We start from the raw sequence: 21,982 nt of genomic DNA, 5'->3' as shown, positions 1-21,982 counted from the left end.
ATGATATGCAGTATTTTTTTAAATGCAATAAAATAAAATTGGCCTTTGTAGCGACTAGGTCGGACGGTCCGATGGGCCCAACAGCTGGTTGAACCGACTTGAGCAGCTCTTCGCTTTCCGTATACATTTTAGGACATTCCCAGAAGATGTGGTTTGTTCGTAAAACGTTCGTAAACGTAAACCTGAGGCCCTAAGTATTATACCAGTACAGTGACGTCCCTAGACAAAATGCCGCCACATTTTTTCATAAGTACAATATTTTTATCATCCCTTCATGACTCTAATATCTATGAAATGTGTTGTATGAATACATTACTAACAAGATGTATGCCACTAAATGCCATCCCTGCTTCAATAGACAATAGGTATTGCGAGTCCACGGCTTCAGATACATTTAAAAATACGCCTGACAACTTCCAAAACTCGCGAGTGACTAGCAAACATTTTACACAAATTTGAGTAATAATGTAGCTACCTATACCAAATATAATTCTCAAATCTGCACGTGGCATTGATGTTCACCAAGGACGTGACGTCCAAAGAAAACGGAAGTAAACTAGACATTGCGAACCCATTAAAATATAGTCCTTTTACTACTTTTATAGTAATGAATAGGAACATTTTGTTTCCAACCAGTGAGATGAACTATTTAATGGAAAGATGTTTCCGTTATTACTTAGTTTAGGTGGCAATTTATATATAATATACCTAATGGTTCTCCTTGATTTGCCGCCCTTCGGGTAACTGCCGCCCCCAAGCGACGCTCAATCTGCCTACCCCCACGGGACGTCACTGTACCAGTGGCTATAACTGATTTACTGAATTTTAGTCGCGAAACGTCACTAAAGTGTGTCTGGTAATACTCTACCGGCTGTTAATGTTACATATAATTATATTAGATGCCAAAAATATATCTACCGAAAAACCGCACACGCTCGAAAATGTATTTTTACCTAATAATATTACACCAGCCAGCTGAATTCAATTTTAATTAAAATATGATTTTTCCTTTGGTCATAAAAGTGTTACGAAAACCAAGTGCGCTAGCGATTCTAGACTGCCCTCGAAATTAAATTAAAATCGAAGAGTGTGCACTACCATTTTATAATATAGTATGAAATAAAACGTACTTCTTATACCTACACTTGATTACGATTGATTTCAATTAGGGGAGGTTCCAGATGCTGATTGATTTGAGAACCCATAATATGAAATTAAACGAATCAAAATGTTGTGAAACGTAAATATCATATTGTTCAGTAGCGAAGGGTGGAGGTAGGCTGTCAAGATCCGCCATAAATAGTGCACATTAAACTTTATCAGTCATACGTCATATTTGTTTTTATTGAATTAAGACTACAATTTACAGATGATGTTGGTTAGTTTTTAAAAACCAATTAAACCCTGCCCAAACTAAACCAAGTTTTGGTATAATTTGGGTGATACGACAAAATTGTGCTCACTTTTTCATTCATACTTATTTGTTTTCGTTGGATTAAGAATACATATTATTTACACACATTGTTGGTTCATTTTTTTTAATTCATTAACCCCTGCCTAATCCAAACTATAATTAATAGATAAAAAAATATTATTCTACTTATCTATAAATTATCCGAAATCCAATTATGTATGATTTAATTGCATAATTTTAGATATTTTATATATAGACGAGTATTTTTTGATTATTATTCATTATGGCTTGGTTTCGCAGGATTTAATTGAATTTTAAAAACTAACTAACGCCGTCTGTAAATTGTAGTTAGGGATTGCAATACAGGTATTTGAAAACCGGTATTCCAGTATTTATCAATACCAAAATACCGGTTTTAAAAATCCAAAATACCGGAATATTCGGTATTAAGAAACCACACTCGTTAACGTTTTTGAAGATTAATTTAATGTTATAATATCTTTGTTACTGTGTAGTGTATTGCCTATTAAATTGGGTGAAGGTATAAGCTATGTGGCGCTAAAATGCAAATATATTGACTGAATCCAACAGAATAATAATAAAATAAAACAAAAGTATTTATAAAATTGTCGCTATAAATTATTATTAACATAATTAAATACCTACCTAATATTATTTTGAAATAGAAAACATCCGTGACAAATGTTCAATTATTCTATAATAAAATTGTTGATGACTGTATTGATTTAAATAAGCTTTTCCTGCATTCGCACTTATTTGCACTTAATTATCAATTTATTCAAATTATTTGTAAAAATCACTAGTTCTACACTTCTACAATATTAATACCTAATACTTATTTTTAAATGTCAACATAATAAATGTAGGAGGTTGGTTTTTGCTGTAAAATAATGTTTTAAAGAGATTTTAATAGCAATATTCACTAATAAGTAATTTATTCTGTTTTTTTTTGTGCTTTAACGAATACCGGTATTGATACCGGTATTCAATAAGAAATACCGTAAAACGGTATTGATATTTTCATTCGGTATTGCAATCACTAATTGTAGTCTTATTTCAATGAAAACAAAAAATACGTATGACTGATAAAGTTTAATATGCACTATTTATGGCTCATCTTAACAGCCTACCTCCACCCTTCGCCACTGAAATTGTTATATTGTGTTTAATTACTTAAATAAATATTTTTTTGCATTTGTTTTTAAATGTACTTATTTATACTTACTTTATTTATTTATATCATGTATCAATTATTGTATTAAATTTGTTGATAATTATTTACGACAGGAACTAGCAGTACTAGGTAGTACTAGCCTGTGAAATAATCCGCAAAAGATATTTCAGAAGAAATGGGTACGTTTCCTTATATTATTGTTTATACGAATATCTAAAATGCTTTTCATATTCAGGACACCAGGTCAAAGGCGTCGTAAATATCAGAATGTGGTGTGGGAAATCAGACTATCTGGCGCCAGAAATGCTGTCATCTAATTCTCATCTAATGCAAAATATACCTACTCTTTCCTCCCCCACTTCCAAAGACCTTGACCAAAAATGTGTATCGATCGATCGACATGTTTGTTTGTTTTTTTTTCAATTAACATTTCGTTGTCCCAAAGTCAATCTGCTGATTCTCTAATTACGTACGTTATAGAGTTCCAACTGGTTCCAACAATGGAATTGTAAAATAGTGCTAAAAGGAGATAACCTTCTACTTGAAGTAGAAATTCGGGAATTTATTTTAATACGTAATGGTGGAATCATATTCATGCGATGTGCCGCCACTCGATGTGATCGTACACACAACACACGCGGAAAGATCAGCAGATAATCGTATAAACAAATAGAAAAAAAACTAAGAAAAAAGAACCGATGATATTTGGCTCATGAAATAAATCGATAAATCATTGTGCCTATTTTGCGAATTTCATCTTTTAGTCTCGCAAAAGGTGATGAACTATTTCAGATGCATTATAATAAATAAACCGGAGTTTGACAATATTAGGCGTGCGCACCCATTAACGCCGTTTGTGGTTGTGTTTTTCATATACAGGGTAAGGGGAGGTAAATCCGTGATAGATTTTACGAAGTACTCTATGAAAATGTGGACTTACATCATATTAGAATTGCAATATAGGTATGGTAGTAAAAATCCTGGGCTTTACTTTAGTGATCGACATTAAACAGGATTTGTAAATTTAGCATCTATTAAAATAATAATATTTTTTTGAACTCCTAGGTCCTCGAAGTAAGGTAATGTCGTGGCAAAGGTAGTTAATATCGTGATAATGGTAAGATTTTTTTTTTAATATTATTAATAACAATAACCATGTCTTTACTCTTTCGTACAAGGTGGTTGAGAAACCCAGGTACTCAGGCTTTGAGAAAATCACATATATATATATATTGTGTCCTCGCCGGGATCGAACCCAAAGCTCCCGGATGGAAGGTCAGCGCCTTAAGCACTGCACCACGAAAGCCGCCATCAATAATCATATTAGGTATTATTAAATTTTCTCTCACTTTGACTGTGTTCGTTTATGTTTATTGATCAGTAACCATCACATGTTATTATGTGGCTGCTAATGGTTTAGAAAAAGAATTTTGTTGATTTTATTGTAGATATCGATAGCTGTTTCGGGCTGTGAACCCACCCTCACAATCTGCGAAAATAAAACGAAGAATATAAAACAGAAAAAATATTACTCGTATTATTTAAAATTATCTATCTTCGTCTATCTATGGTAAAATATTAATACCTAAATAATGGAGGTTTTCATCCACTTCATAATGAAGGCCTTCAATAGTTTCTTTTGTCACTACCTGTCCTTAATGCTTTACTGTCTCGTATTTTTCGCGAATATAATCGGTTTTAGGATCCAGCAGGTTTAATGGCGGATATTACGTGTAAATACCACATAATAAATGAAGGAACACGAAAGATTTCGCGATATATTTAATAATATCGTCAAACCAGTTTGGTCAGAAAAGATTTTCCCCGAAAGAGACTTCAAATTACCTATCTGTTTACAGTGTTTGTTCAACATAAAAGACTAACATTACTAGGTTATAGGTGCAAATATAAATACCCTCGCGACCCCATGGGTTGGGAGTCAGTGGTCTAGGGATTGGGGGTGGTGTGACCTTATCCATAGAATTCCGGGCGCCGCGGCCCAATTTTTACATACCACTTCAGTAATCTATCTAGGTATATCAAATAGAAAAATATGTTTTGAATGTCCATAAATACAATCAATTATTTACAATCCACAATCCATTAATTTACTATTATTTCTAAAAAAAATCGAACTAGGTAGGTAGCATCGAAGCTCATTCGAATCAGATTCTTGTTGAATTTTAGAAAAAAAATAGGCAGTGACATCTGTGAGTAGATTAATTTATTAATACCGGTTAGAGTAGATATCTACAATAATAGATATATACAAAATAAATTTGCTATTTGTACATAGATGTCGCTATATTTTTTTAATTCAACGACATCTCGTGATGAGTAGAATAATGTACACGAATTTTTATTTTGCATTGATATTTTATTTATTAGGATTATATCGAAAGGAAATATATTAGGTATTTAGATGTTATTTTTTAAATTATTTGCAAATAAACAGTTATATCACATTGAGAATTATACGAAAAATTAATAAATTATATAGAAAAACATTAATAATAATAATAATTTAAGTAATTACATGGAAAATACATACAAATATTATGTAGGTACCTACGTATCGGTGATGCCAACCGTACTATAATTATAGTACAATACTATAATTTTAATTCCGCGAAAAATGTAAAATACTATAATTTTACGCCAAATACTATAATTTTAAAGGATTCAAGACGAAAAATGTTCCTGTACTTACTCATACTCAAATTGAAAAACAAAGGATGTAAAATTAAACGATATAGGTACGTAGCTACATAATAATTGTATATATTTTAGATGTAAATACTTAAATTAATTCTATTATAATGATATTACGATTATTAAGTATAGTAGGTGTACCAAATTATTGGTAGGTATGTATATAATATTACTCAAATGCCTTGAACATAATTAAAATTTGTTTTTATGTAAAATTAATGTAGGAATATATTTTTAGAAGATAGAAACATATTCAAAAAATAATTACAAGATAAAAAGAACTTTTTATATCCAACGTTTTTAAATTTTTTGTTGAATTACGAGTATTATGCACAATATGCTCAAACTTGTACTTGATTATGAAGTAAATAAAAAACAAACAAACAAATACATAGAAATACTGAATACTGAAATGTCATTTTGATTTCCATAGTAACGCACGTATATATTAATAATTTAGTTGATAGGACTACCCACTTAGCAACCAATAATAGTGGATTGGATTACGGATTTCTTCCGAAATAACTTTTCATACAAAACAGAATTAACTGAAAATGAATTCAATTCTACTTAAAGATGGCTAAAAGTATTAAAATAATGCATTGGCATCGTGTTCTGATATATTCTAAAAAATTTAAATGTCTATGTCGGGAAGTTAGATAGAAATCGATTTACAAGATTTGTACCGGACAAATAATAATACGAGCTAATAAAAACGTTGTAAAAAAAAAACAATGAACAAGTATGTACCTATCTACTATTCTAATATAACATAACGCTAACCAACATAATTCTTAGAAACAGTATTTTTATTTATGATTATTTTATTAACTGTCCTAATTCACCTTGTGGAAAATATTGTATCAAAACAAACATAATAAATTCACGTAGCCCAACAAAAAATGTCGAAAAATAATAATTCAATAGTGATATATTATAGTAATAATGGTTCAAATATACATAATAACTTCGATAGGTAGGTATAATAAATACCATTGTTATAAAAACCAATAAACAGTGTTGTGTTAGGAATAGACAATCATTTGAATTGCATCACAGGGAAATAATGATAAACAAAACAAATAAACCTGATTTGAAATTCGAATAACAAATAATGCAAATGAAGTTTTTGTGTGTTCAAATAATTCTAAACATGGCCGTACATTAATTTTATTTGTCTATTATATTATCTATTCATCAAGTTCAAGGTAAAAAAAAAACTAGGTAGGTAGGTACCTATGTACGTATTTTTTTAAATTCTTGTTTATTTTTTTAATACCGTATTCTTAGATTCTTTTTAAATAATATCACACTGACAGTACGATTTATTCGACTATACCTTGTCCGAATACAGCGGTTCCAAAACTGTGGTTGGGGCAAGACTTTAGAACCTTGTCATACCTACACAATATAGCGAAATAAATAACAATATAAACAGTTCTTAGGTGGTTAGGTAACCCAGAAGACTCCTAGTCCTCACTAAATGATTATTAAGCGTGTTTACATTGAAAAATAATTAATAATAATAAAGACGATATCTATCAAGACAAAGTACAGAAATAAATATTTACAGTATTCCAGAAATACTGTGACATTAAAAAACAATTAAAATTAATCTGCTTCGGACGGACGAACCCGGTCCTGATCGTTAACTAACTGACGTCAATTAAGTGCTTTTTAAATTGTTTTAATACATATATACAAAAATTTGATGTAACAGATCAACTTTACAAATTATTAATACAAGACGTTCATAACATGACAGGCTCACCAGTCACCAATAGCGAGGGCTGTGCGGCTGGTTAATGCACTCCCTATAATATAATATGTAGACATTTTTAGCAATGCAATATGTATTTTTTTTTAAATTTTATTTATTATTTAATTTGTATTTTTCTTGAATTATTGTTGTTTTTTTTTGCTATAATATTTTGTTTTTTCTCTACTAAGTTGATTTACCTGTACTTTTTATTCTAAATGTCATGTTGTGAACGTTTTGAATTAATAATTTGTTATGTGCTCAGTGTGTCTTTTTAAAATACATAATTCCCAGTGAATGACGTCGAAACATGTGACAGCATTGACAATATTAAACAGCGTAATTATTATAAGAGTACACAGAGTAGACCAGTGACGTCCCGTGGGGGTAGGCAGATTGAGCGTCGCTTGGGGGCGGCGGTTACTCAAAGGGCGGCATATCGAGGAGAATCATTTGGTAGGTATATATAGAAATAGCTACCTAAACTGAGTACCTACTTAATAACGAAAATATCTTTCTTAAAAAAAAAAACACTTCACTGGTTGGAAACAAAATGTATTAATTAACATAAAAGGTTTTTAACAGGACTGTAATTTTTTGTCGGGTTCGCGATGTCCAGTTTACTTCCGTTGCCATTCGACGTCCTTTGTGACCAGAAACGGCACGAACATGGATAATAAAAAATATTGTAGGTACTTAAATAGTACGTAGATACAAAAATGGGGCGGAATTATGGCGCTGCCCAGGGGCGGCATTTAGTCTCGGGACGTCACTGGAGTAGACTAAAACAATGTCCATGTGGACTCATTTCACGCAAGTGGAATATTTCAATATCCGAAAAGTTGAACACAGTTACTGCTCTCATATTTGGGACGTCATAATGATTTCAAAAATATCACAAGAGACATTAATTTTGTTTATTTATTATAAATAGATAAATAGATACAAGTAGGTATTTTAACACCAAATTATGATTGTATTATCATGTTTATTAATTTCAATAAACAACTTTAGGACTAATTAGCATAAACATATTATTTTTATCTGACAACAATATTAGCTTGTCCGGTAATAAAAATATTATTAACAACCCTGACCCCTGCCTCCCATCTTTACACAATCACAGACTGAAACGTGTTCAATAATGCCTAATAATTAAATTTATTATTACATAACCTGTTCACGATTGTAAATGCCTGTGTATGTGTGCGGTTATATCAGTGATGCCCCCGAATCGATCGCACCGGTTCTCTTAGAACAGGCTATTGTCTATTTAGTCTTTATGAACACCAAATATATTATTGAACTGTTATAGTTTAGAAAAGGGAAAATGAAGTAAATTCTACCATCACCACGTTCGGCGCCCTGGTTTGTAGAGTCTCCTTTGGAGAGGTCAAGAACAGGGCATACAATGGGTAAACGATTTTATGTCCTCATGGGAAGAAGCGATTCGCAGCTCTGCAATGAATGTCATGTTTTGTAGGACATTGTACATATAGCAGTACAATGCCCTAAATATGAACGACACAAAGTGCAGCTGCGAATTGAGGATATCTTTGAGAATGTCGACGTATTGAAAGGTGCCCTAGCAGCAGTGTTGCCAACCGTACTATAATTATAGTACAATACTGTAATTTTGATTCTGCAAAAAATGTAAAATACTGTAATTTTACGCCAAATATGCCAAAAACTATAATTTTAAAGGATTTAAGCCAAAAAATGTTCTTTTTAAGCCTTTGTACTATAATCAGCATAGAAAAAGATGGCAACACTGCCTGGCGATGAGTAGGACGAGGGACAGGGTGGAAATACAAACTTCCAAAAAAATAATAATTAATACACGGAGGGACATCACTAGTGCAACATGAATAATATTTTATTTTTATAACGGAGAGGATAACTTATTATAAAATATTAATATTTGTCCATTATGTTTATTATGGACAATATTGCCACTTATCTTCAGATGCGTTGGCAACAGATATTATGAGATTATTGTCATATTAAATAACTAATGGAAACCCCGGTGATTAAAATGTCTTTTTTTATATCCATATACATTATTATTCAAGTTACTGCTGTTTTAATATGATATTAGCCGTTGCATTATGTATTAACAGTTATATAATATTATGAATTTACTAATTTTTTATTCAATATTGAATATACACAAGGCTTTAAGAATGTTAGATTATTAATAATTATTATAGAGACAAGATATTTTTCAAAATATGTCATTAGTTACTATAATAAAGTCAATATTGAATTTAAAAACATCATTATTCGTAAGCACAAGAACGTCAATAATAAATACGTGACTAGCGCCCAGACGTGTTTCAATTATGTTAGTAATATCAATTACTTTAATTGATCACAAAACAAATTGTCTTTCGAATGGTGTGATTCAAAGTAAAGAAATAATTAGCACGAATCATAGACGTATCGATTACTTAGAGGCTAAAGCAGTAAAGCACACACCTGGAAATTGAAAGAAGTGAGTTAAAATTCCACCCGGTCAAACTTTTTTTTCTAGATTTCTTTCTAATATGTATGTTTCTGAGGTTTTTCAAAATTAAGTTATATATGACATATTCGGAGCGGAAAGAATAGATTACGCTCGGTCTGAAATCTCTACGATGATTCGTCGCCGTCGTCTGGATGCAGTAGGCAGATGAGCATCGCTTGGGGGCGGCAGTTACTCGAAGGGGGGCAAATTGAGATGAATCATTTGTTATATATTATAATAGCTACCTAAACGTAGTAATAATGAAAATATCTTGCCATTAAAAAGGACTGTAATTTTTTGTCGAGTTTGCGATGTCTAGTTTACTTCCGTTGCCATTTGACGTACATGGTGACCAGAAACGACATGTCCACGGATGATGACAAATACTGTATAAAAAAAATTCGCAGCATTTTGTCTAGGGACGTTACTGAGGCTGGACGACATGTGTCGAAAACCAATTCGATTCAGCGCATCAATCCATCAATCTGATCATATGTTCAATCTGGATTATGATCGATTAAAACGAATCGAAGAGGACTGAAGAAAGATGGGGAGGGCTGGAGACTGGAGAGGAGCAGCCAGGGAAAAAAGCGTGTGGAGGACAATTGTAGAGGAGGCCAAATCCCGCCCCGGGATGTAGTGCCGAGAAAGAAGAAGAAGAGAAAATGACTCGATTGCGTGTCTAATGGCTACTGATAACATACGTCTGAATGATCCGAACCAACAGATAATAGACGAAAAAATCCAATATAAAGTATATATAATAAATCATGGTTTATAGTAATTGCAAATACTCATGTCGATGATTTTTTTTACACTATAATCTTGCACTAAACTGCAGCAATATTGTGCAATAGTACATATTTACAATATTGGTCGAAATTCTGAAAGAAACTTTCAATTGGCACAATATATTGTAAAAAAAACTTTAATACATATCCACCAAACTAAATGTGTGGTAGTTTTTAATATTGAAAGGTCACATTAAGGTACCTGGAACTTAGTTACTTCAGTCACATTCAATAAACATCACATATATGGTCTTCAAAAAGTACATTATTAAAAAAAAATCTACTAATTATTGTCTGTATACATTCAAAGGGCCGTTACCAAATGACCTATAGGTCGTAGATTTCCCATTCCTGAACCAAACGATAAACATGATTGAGCAATATTCTCGTTTACTCAAAATTGTCTTGAGACGTGTTGTCAATAATTTGAATAAATTACAGACGAACTTCGTGGTAGAATCACGTCGTTTGTTTGATATGCTAAAAAGGGATTCCTTGTCTAAAATTAATTGAGAAGCTCTGATCTTACTATATTATTAATATCTTTACGAAAATCTACGGTAAAACCTATCTACGCCACCCTCTACGGCGTAGTGGTGCTACGTTCGTTAGCAAGCTAGATAATATTCCCACTATCCATGACACTTCATTCATGTCGCCTGCAATTATCCACGTGGTCGCAGACATGATCTATTCTGGGTCGAAGCCGTTTTCTCGTGTCAAGCCTATTAGGCACCATTAGCGAGGGGTGCAAGACTAGTCAATACACTCAGTGATGTCCCTAGACAAACTGCCGCTCCTAGGCAGCGCCAAAATGCCGCCCCATACAGTATTTTTTTATCATCCTTTCATGACTAAAATATCTAAGAAATGTGTTGTATAGTTACTAATAAAATATATACCACTTAATCTAATTTAATATTTAAATGCCATATCTGCGTCAAAATACAATTGACAACTTTCAAAACTCGCGATTGACTGGCAAAAATGTTTGGATAAATTCTAAAATAGGTAAGTATACGTTCCTACTTACCTATAATTCGATAATTTGCACATGTCATTGCTGGTCTTCAAGGACGTGACCTCCAAAGAAAACGGAAATAAACTAGACATCGCGAACCAGATAAAAAATAAAGTCCTGTTAACCTTAAAGTGTTAAATAATAGGTAGGTACATTTTGTTTCCAACAAGTGGGCTAATTTCGTTAATGGAAAGATATTTCCGTTATTACTAATTTTAGGTAGCTATTTTTATGTAGGTATATCAATTGATTCTCGATTTGCCGCCCTTCGAGTAACTGCCGCCCCCAAGCGACGCTCAATCTGCTTACCCCCACGGGACGTCACTGAATACACTCCCCAAAGATGTAGACATTTTCAGTGATTAGTTGTACAGTAATATTTGTTATAATGTAAAACTCATGTTGTGAACGTCTTAAATTTAGATTTGTTATATCCACAATGTTGTTTTCTTAAATAAATAAATTACGTAACGATTACTACATACTATGATGTAATATTATTTATAAAAATAATCATAGAGATATATCGTTAAATACGTAAATATATTTTTGTAAAGGAGGGGTCAGTTGTCAAGTTCAATATGTTATTAATAGATTTTTTTAAATGTAACACTTGAAAAATTTATACTCAATATAAAAAAAATACAAGCATTTTATTCCTAGCAATATGGTACTCGTAGAATGACTGAGTATATAAATTTGAATACAAAGATTTTTTTATGATTTTATCGAGGCTTTGACTGTGACTCGCTGTCATATCGCCTCTTCTCATCTAGATGAGGATCCGCCGATCAGGTCCTCACTCCAGAACTTTACAATTTTGACAAGCTCTTCCGTGCTACTCACCGCCAGGGCACCTTTCAATTCGTCGACATTTTAAAAGATACCGCAATATACAGCTGTACTCTGTGTCGTTCATATTTAGGGCTTTGTACTGCTATAATAATATGTATAATGTCCTCCAAAACATTACATTCATCGCAGAGCTGCGAATCGCTTCTTCCCATGAGGTAATCAAATCTTTTACCTATTGTGTGTCCTGTTCTTAGCTTCAGTATCAGTTTAAGTTTATTTCTCCTCAAAGGAGACTCTAAAACCAGGGCACCAAACGTGGGGATGGTAGAATAGACAAGAATTAATTCTTTCAAACATTTATTATGTCGATAGCCCTATGGCCCAGTAGTCTGGTCAACTAGCCCATACAAACGTAGCATGACATAGTATTGTCGGGGGACAAAGGTTTTTTTGACTGGGTGTCACTCAGTTTAATGGGCCGAACATAGATCATAGACAGTAGTTGCTGGAACAATTTTATGATCCAGTGGTGAAACGTTTAAAACTCTCCACGGGAGACGAGCTTGGAATGCCTTACGAGCTGTGGGACAAGCCCTCTGTTGAAATCACAGCCATGAAAACCCAATGCGAGACATTGCTGGAGAAACACGAAGACGATATCGAATATTGGTATTGGAATCATCAAGACATCATTTTGAAGGATTACCTCTGTAAAGATTGCGTGCTTTTGAATAATGATGCAGCATGCTTGGACGAGAGAGCGAAACAAGACTTATAGAGACATTTTACTACGGAATCCTCGATTTTACGTTATTTTGAGGGACTGTTTTATTAAAAATCAAATAAATTGCTTTAGAACCTATTATGTCAACGTATGTTCTGTTTCTTTTGAACCAACAGTGTTTTTCTTTGCTGAGACTTTTGAACGGGCATAAAAATAAACTTACGATCGGAACAGATTGGGAACACGTCACGCTACACTGTGAAATACCACGTGTGTGAAGTGATATCATAATATGTTACCATGCTCTGTTCACAGTTAATAGAACATAGGTAATGTATTATGATAGCACTCCACACACGTGACATTTCATCGCGTAGCGTGGCAAAGGTACGCTGGATAGACGAACTATTGGTTCGGCAAAGAACCAATAAACGTAACGCCCGTTTCAGACGGGACACCGGTGTCGCACTCGATATAGTATAGGAGACCTTTGTATTCGAATAAGTGGGCCTTGTATTATGTTTATGAACGCCCCAGAGCTAATCAGTCAACTCGTGTCCGGTACACTTTTTCGTCGGCCGCTACATTCTCAAGCCGGCAATACACTTGTTTTTATTACCGCAGCCAGTTTTATGTTCTAATTTATAACGCGAAATTATGAGTTGACTCATTAGCTCTAGACGTTCATAAACATAATACAAATGCCCCTTTATTCGAATACAAAGGCCTCCTATATTATATCGAGCGCGATACCGGTGTCCCGTCTGAAACGGGCCTAAGTTGAACTTGAGGAGTTCTTTATCTAGCATATTGGAAACAGTCTGATAATGATACAAAGAATAAAACAGAATTATTGTTTGTTTTCATTTCGCAATAGACACAAGTCAAAAAACAAGAGGACAACTAAATGATAACATTAATTTATCAAATTATAGTTAAACCGTTTATGTACTAAAAACATTTTAAATATCTTTTTGAGTATAATTTAACGAGGTTTATTTTATCTTAGAATACATTTTCTGTCGGGATAACGATTATGAAAATATTACCCAAAAACCGTTTTTGGTCACCATTTTACCAATATGGCGTTTTTTGCACCTGGCAGATTAGTAATCAACGAAAAAAACTAAATTAGAATCAGTCGAAAAACCTTTGTCCTCTCTGGCTACTAGGCAAACGTTAATCTGATCATATTTATGATTATTTTCACGGTTCGCATAAAATTCTGCGTTTACATATTATTGTGTTTCTGATACCGCGTATATAATTATGATCCACGTAAATTGTAAATAAACATTTTAACCTTACACGCCAATTTCACACTACCAATGTTATCATAATTATCGATAATTATTCACGAATTTAAAATTTAACAATGGTCACATTAATTTTATTTACCAAATAAATCTAATGTCAAGAGTATGACCATGTCGTATTGTTCATATACCTATATATTATTAGTATATACTTATATGCAAACGTAAAGAAAATGCAACCATTGCATTACAATAAAACCACAGTGCATCATTAATTACTGACGGCCAGCGCATACATTTTTTTGCGTAGATTTGAGTGCTAAGAAGACAACGAATTCAAGTGTAATATGTTATATTATCACCAATATGTGTAAAATATATTTCATGAGATGACCGCTCTTATACAAATCCAACGACTCCCAGCATCGCTTGTGCAATTTAATTGACAGTCATATGTAGGTAAGTAACAAAAATTTGACTCAACAATGTTGATTAAGGAAAAAATCATTTGCACTTTTAACTTAATTGGAGACGACGCTGTATGGTTGTCGCTTTAGTTAATTTCGCTGGAGTGGGGAAAGAACAAACATTCGCTCGCTTGGTCTAAATGCGGCTTTAAAGGACGACTTTTTCAAACGATTATAATAACATATTTTTCAATCAATAAGTAGATACAATGTGAAACAATATTATTTGATATCACATAATATATCAATAAAATATAAATTTAATGTAGAAACCAGTCGCCATGGACCAAGCCTTTGAAGCAGGATTCAGTTTATTATTTTATGACCATACAAGTAATAAAACACAAAACGCGATGAGTGTCCTAAAATAGTACCAATATTGAATACGCATTCTGTTTACGTGACATACAGTTTGTTTGCATGTCATAATTTATCATGTATGACACAAAAGTTACAAATGAAAATGACGTATTCTTTAACACATGTTTAACCCATATTATTCCACATTTTTATTTTGCTAGATACCTATTTTACGCACCTATTCTTTGAACCTTATTATGGGTAAAAGGGGGCTATAAAGTTATTTTGCATTAATGTTACTTGTATCACGTGAGTCCTCGCCCTTCAACTTTACTGTACCTGCGCATTTTACATATTATGAGTGAGTAATCAAATAATTCACACCTGGAAAATTGTTGCTTCAATTAAAGCTATTATCAGAGAAGGCCATGTTTTAGTACATTGGTAAAGAACGGGGGAAATCCCAACACTTTGGACTCGTATTCCATAAGTCGAGTCACGTGTGAACTGAATATAAAATAAATAATATAGTGTTTTCCATTTTAAAAGACAAATTTACATAATAATTATTATAAAAAGATTACATAAGTATATGGAAAATTTATCTAAGGATATATTAACTTACCTACTCATACTAAATACACGAATTGAATTAACACTCAAATATAATATACCTACCTAATATATTTTGATTACCTACCTAAGTTTTATTTGACATCTTTGTCTATGACTTTTTAAAATGTTTGTTCAACTAATTATCCACTGCATAATTTTGTTCTAAATTCGAATAAAAAAATGGGAATGGAAAGATTGGACCGCCAGATCAACTGGGCCAAGGACTGAGAAGCTATGGGCATATATATATATATATATATTTGGGTTTCGGGAATTCTCGAGAAAATTTCGAGATTTTCCATCCCGAATCTCGAGAATGGAAATTTTTAACATTTCGGGAAATACCGGATCTCGAGAATCTTTTCTCGGGATTTCTTTATTATCAAATATTAATTGAAAAAAACAATTTTCTATATGAAAAAAGTGGACAGAAAACACAAAACGTTCAAAGAGTGATCACACAATTAAGCCAACGTCGACTCAAAATGAGTGAAATTTTTGCAACATCAGGGAATTTTGTGTCTCAAAAGCGTACGCGATTGTCAGACGCAGCGATTGACAGTCTGTGTTTTTTGAAATTCCATTTTAATAAGTAATGTTTCGAATTATTTTTGTTTTCCTACTTCTATTTTGTTTGTCTTCTTACGTAAATAAAAAAAAAATGGAATTTGTCTGTTTTACACTGATTTTAGGATTTTTACAGGCTTTTTTTTATGTTTCCCGATATCTCGAGAATTCTCTTCTGGAAATCCCGAATCTCGAGATTGAGATTTTCTCGGGAAATACCCAACTCTAGGCACATATGAATGAAATGTGCGAAGAAGTACAGGAACGTTACATTATAAAGGCTATTAATAAAGATTGGTCATAAAAACCTTATACTTGGTATACCATCTGAATCTATTGTATACATTATTCTGTAAGAGATAACTAATCTACAGACGTTAAAATCAATGCAGCAAAATAGCTGACCTATTGGTTATGTTTAAAATTGAAGATTCACTTTTCAACTGCCCCAAACTATTGAATAATATGATCTAGTTTCATGTCCCTACTAGACAGACAAAAAAATTGCGACCCTTTTCACGTTGATTTTTTCAATTGAACTTCTCTATCTAGTCTTCAATGCCAAGGATTCATTATCTTTCAAATAGTTCATTTATTGACATGTTCAACACCTCCACTCAAACACTCAAGCACTCCATTAAATGATTTTTTTTGTGCCGTCTCCTTATTTAATTTCTTTTCATAATTTTAAATACTGCTTGTATGTTTTATATTTTTTTAAATGTATTTTTGGTTTTTGTATACCTAATGTTTTATCATTATTATTATATGTTCTCAGTTTAACTGTTGTATTTTATAAATTTTCTTTCTTAGGTGCATACGCCTTTTATAAATTAAATAAAATACACAAATATTTTATAAAATATATATCTATAATATAAAAATCAATATTTGTTTGTTTGTTTGTTCGTATTTTATGCGCTGCCATACCGTTCATCCGATTGCGATAAAACTTTGTCAACTTATTGCCTGCACTTGCGCGCAGATTATAGGCTATATCTTATACATAAAAATGAAAGTCTGTCTGTCTGTCTGTCCTATGCGTTCCTATACCATTCATCCGATTGCGATGAAATTTTGTTGTTCGCACACATGCGAAGGTTAGTATTATATAAAATACAAAGTTTGTTGTTTGTTTGTTCCATCCAATTTTGAATTTTCTTCTACATATTCATACTATTAATAACGTTTGCATATTTTGGATTCGATTTTAATTTAGTGTTTTTTTGTTTGACCTTTACTCCTATTAGAATTACTTTCATTGTATTACACAGATATTTTAATATTAAAAAGATATTTTTATTATTATTTTTTAAATATCTAAGATAAATGTATCCACGAAGCGACCCTGTGCGAAGCCGGGTACTTCAGCTTGTATTTTATAAAAAGACTGCTCGCCGACTAAAAAATCTTAACAAAATGGCTGCAAACAACGTGTGTTTAAAATATTTTCCCAAATATTATGTAGGGCGGCCGTGAAACGAAAAAGTTTAAAAACCTCTGTATTAGATGGCTTGTTTGATAAATAATAATAATACTATAGGTAATTATGTAGATTGTGGTTAATAACCAACGACGATTAGACCATAATGTCATTCGTAATAATTCGTAATAAGTGCAGGATATCAAATGAATTCGCATTGCATGATTGGCTCATATTATTTATTTCAAAAAATATTTTTATATTAGTAGTTTTGCCGATAAAATTATTGGTATAATATAATATTGGATTAGTGAACTAGCTCCAGGGATGACGAACCTAACACTCGCGTGTCACCAAGTTTGTGACACGCCGTCAAATTTAAAATTGTATATAGTAAAGTTGACTTGATTTATTACAATTGAAATTAAGACGGTACAAATAATTTTCAACTATAGGTGCGACAAAATTTTGGACTCACTGGCAATCGGAGAGCGAACGTCGAGCTGTGAACACGTCAATTTGTTTCGTGATGGCGACGGGGGTATTAATTCTTAAATCGTGTAAAGATGACTATAAAACGTTACCCATTTACTTGAAAAAGAAAACATGTCAATGAATATATTATTATTGCTACGAATAGAACAATAAACAGAACATTAAATGGACGCATTTTGTATTTATATGACAAATTATGTTAGTACGTTAGTTACGTCTAGCCACGATCTTTTTAGACCTTGCCTCAACTGCGGTATAGCCTTAACAGTTATCTAAAAATGACCAACAAATATTTTTACAATATTTAACGTTAAATTATATAATGTAAACGAATTAATTATTATGTGACAAACCACTACAAATATTTTACATAATTTTAAAAATATAAATATACATAAGTACGTGAATACGTAATTTGGTATATTTACAATAAATTATTACGTAAAAATATATTTTTATTTTTTATATTCTCATTCTATCAATTTAAAACGCGGTGTTTTCTTTTAAGAAATAGGCATATACACACATATAAAAAAAGGTTCGCAACCCATGAACAAGGATATTTGTCTGCATTGTTAATTGAGTTAGAATGTACTTAGTAGATTTCTATTTTAAGAACAATATGTACTATATAAATTATATTGCGTATATTAAATGTGTAGTATGGTATTACTTTAACAGTAAAGAAATTAATAATGTATAAGAATGACGTGTTTGTAGTCAGAACCACCTCTCGGATGTCGGCCGCCCTTTTGCGAAATCCAAAAAGCCGTCCCCGTTCTTTGACAATTTAAAATACATGAAAATTATTAACAACGACAAAAACTATTTTTTTTAAATAGTTCCACATGTGTATATTTTGATATATCCCTGTGCTAAAGTATTTTTTTTTTGAATTAATTATTAATAACCATGTCCTTGCTTTTTCGTACAAGGTGGTTGTTAGTAATTTTGTATAAACACAAACACAACAAAACATATAAATATTTTGTCCTCACCGGTAATCGAAAACAAAACTCTCGGGTGGAAGGCCAGCGCCTTACACACTGCACCACGAGAGCCGCTATGTGCTATAGTATTGGTAATGTCATTGTTTATTTATTTTTTGCGGAATCTTTTTGCCTCATTGCCATAAAGAGAGGTTTTGAAGCAGGATACTTTATGACTTTATTACGTTACAAATTTTAATGCGTATTATTAATGATACAGAATGTAACTCTTGAAAATTATATATTCTCTGAGATCCGTAGTCTGTTATCACACACCCTGTAGAATAAGCCAGCTCCTAATCATGTTGTGTTCTCTGTTGTAGTTACTAATTAAAATGCACATATGAATACGTGTATTAATAAATTAAGGCTCTAAGTACCAAAAAGTAGTATTGCCTGTAGTTACAAAATACTGAGTCATTGCCTTAGATTATAGAAACTTAGATTTGACACGACGTTATGCAAATTAAATATATTTTTAAATCCAATTAATGAATACATAATCTTAATATTAAGGCTATACTTCAGCTGAGGCACGGTCTAAAACGATCGTGACTACGCGACGCTCAGATTGTGCAAACGAACAAAACATAATTTGAATACGTGTATTAAATAAGGCTCTAAGTACCAAAAAGTAGTATTGCTTTTAGTTACAAAATACCGAGTCATTGCAGTAAAATTTCATGAAGCAGACCTTTTGTAAAATGTGGTTTTTCAATGTGAAGCAATCACGGCAGCTTCTATAATTTTAGGTATTAAGAACTCGCAAGTGTCAACACACCATCGTCAGCCATTTTATATTGAATGACATTGACCACTGTAGTGCTATTTACACCATTATAAATAAAACAGGCCAACGGACTTACAACGTCGACAGGTTTAAATATTTTGTTGTATTTTTTTGACTCGCTTGAGGCACTTAGAGCATAGTTGAAGTTATTGGCGTTAATATGTAGAACACTTTTCTATGAAAATGTCTGTTTTTTTGTTTTTGGTACTTAGCGCCTTCATTAATACACGTATTCATATGTTGATATGGGGGTGGCCCAAATTAGATTAGATAGATTATGACAAAACATATGTTTACATTTGGATCATTTCTTTCAACAATAGTATATATAATACAGTTATTGTTCATTTTTGTTGCCTGGGAGGATATGAAGCGCCTAGTTTCAAAAGCCCCTAAAACGTTTTTGAAATTTTTTGAGTTAGATATGTATTTAGATGGATATTTTTATTACCTATATGATGGCCAAAGATCGAGCTTGAAAAAACGCCAAAAACCGTTAATATGTATGATAAAAGATTAGGGTACATTTCAAAATCCGCTAAAATGGTTGGGTGTGCTTTTCAAATACCCCTAAAACGGAAAGCCAAAATACTCTTTAGAATGTTACGAATTACAAAATAAATACATAAAATTCACAAATTTAATAGAAATGATTTTTTCTTATTTTTCTCAAAACTACCTAAAATCGTTTTTCTCATTTTTCTCAGAACTACATAAAGTCGTTTTAAGGGCATTTGAAACTAGGCGCTTCATATTTCCGTGAACATCGGTGGTTACTAATCTAGTTTTGGTCGCCCACGCGCAATGCACATTTCGCAAGTAAGGAAGATGCGGGCCTGCGTTTACTATTCCATAGAGTCAAGTCCAACATTTCATAATTATTAATTCAGTGTCAAATAAAATCAACAACTAATTATGATTTATGCAATGAAACTGGTCAATATGTTCACAACAATTCATAGAATCCTGTTTGAAACCGGTTCCTAATAGTATTTATAAAGGTAATTAAATAATTTCGAAATTTACTGAGAAACAGACAAACTCTTCAATGTCTTCAATATTACAAAATGCGAAACCAGATCTGATATCAGTTAATAGTCATAACACTCATAACATATCGGAGCTATTTTATCTTAAATCACATTAAATTCTTGATATTATTATAATTTATAATTATAAGCATTGGATAGTACACAATATTAACGATTTAATCGTATTAACTAATATAAAACGAATAAATAAGAAATATTAATGATTTTCCATGAAAACTCCGATATTTATATTTCAAGTTCATTTATCTCAGATGAAACCAAAACTTTAATTTACTACCGAACCTTGGATTGTTTATGTATTATATTACTATGCTAATATAACTTTCTAATATATATAATATAACTTTCCATACAAAACAGAATAATTAACTGAAAATGAATTCAATTCTGCTTAAAGGTGGCTAAAAGTATTAAAAGAATGCATTGGCATCATGTTTTGATATATTCTAAAAGTTTCAAATGTCTAGCTAGACGGGAAGTTAGTTAAATCGATTGCAAGATTTGTACTGGACAAACAACCAAGAATACGAGCTAAAAACGTTGTAATATATTATTAGTATAAACATTTATAAATGAATAGTTTTGCTTGTGAATTTATCCGCGCGTGCATTAATTTTACTGTATAGACTAGATTTCCATTGTTTGTTCATTATTTACATAAAACACGTTTGCACATCATGATAATATGTATAGAATATATTTTTTGTTATTGTTAACAATTTATATCATGGCATCACTCACCGAAAAGCATTTTGGTAATGAAGGCCATGGTGACGACGATGCTCACTGATCGACGGCTGGAACAAGACTAAAGATTTCGCTTTCAACGGAAACTTTTATTGATTCTCAGTTTCGAGTTTCGGCCGATTGAATCAAAACAAAAATTATGACAATTTTCCCGGAAGGCCAAGAGGGCATGCGATTATTGCCATGCGAGGGAGATTATTGGATTCGCTTCACGTCCCAGACGGAGCATATGGAAAAAAGCTTTTACGAACACCATGGTCAAAATATACAATTTATTCTAAACAAGCAATACTGTATAATGTCAATAGTTAGTAGTTATTCACTCCCCTTGAAAACCATTGTCAAGTCCCTTCAATCAGGGATT

The 21,982-nt window shown here is 32.2% G+C and overlaps 1 protein-coding gene across 27 annotated transcripts in view; it reads right to left on the bottom strand.

Annotated features, from left to right (window-relative positions):
* The window catches only part of LOC147069105 (alaserpin-like), a 169,768-nt gene extending 148,087 nt beyond the window's left edge, over positions 1-21,681 (bottom strand). For all 27 annotated transcript variants that reach the window (XM_085951308.1, XM_085951312.1, XM_085951302.1 and 24 more), the window contains exon 1: positions 21,613-21,681. In XM_085951308.1, coding sequence (XP_085807434.1) covers positions 21,613-21,640 — 28 coding nt within the window. In that variant the 5' untranslated portion in view covers positions 21,641-21,681. The remainder of the gene's footprint in view (positions 1-21,612) is intronic.
* Positions 21,682-21,982: the final 301 nt, after the last annotated feature.

The sequence above is a fragment of the Rhyacophila brunnea genome, unplaced genomic scaffold (genome assembly GCF_057557595.1).
Source record: "Rhyacophila brunnea isolate RB1 unplaced genomic scaffold, BYU_Rbru_1.0 scaffold_24, whole genome shotgun sequence".
Classification (NCBI taxonomy): Eukaryota; Metazoa; Arthropoda; class Insecta; order Trichoptera; family Rhyacophilidae; genus Rhyacophila; species Rhyacophila brunnea.
The sequence above is the reverse complement of the archived record's forward strand: the minus strand, read 5'-3'. Positions and strand labels throughout refer to the sequence as shown.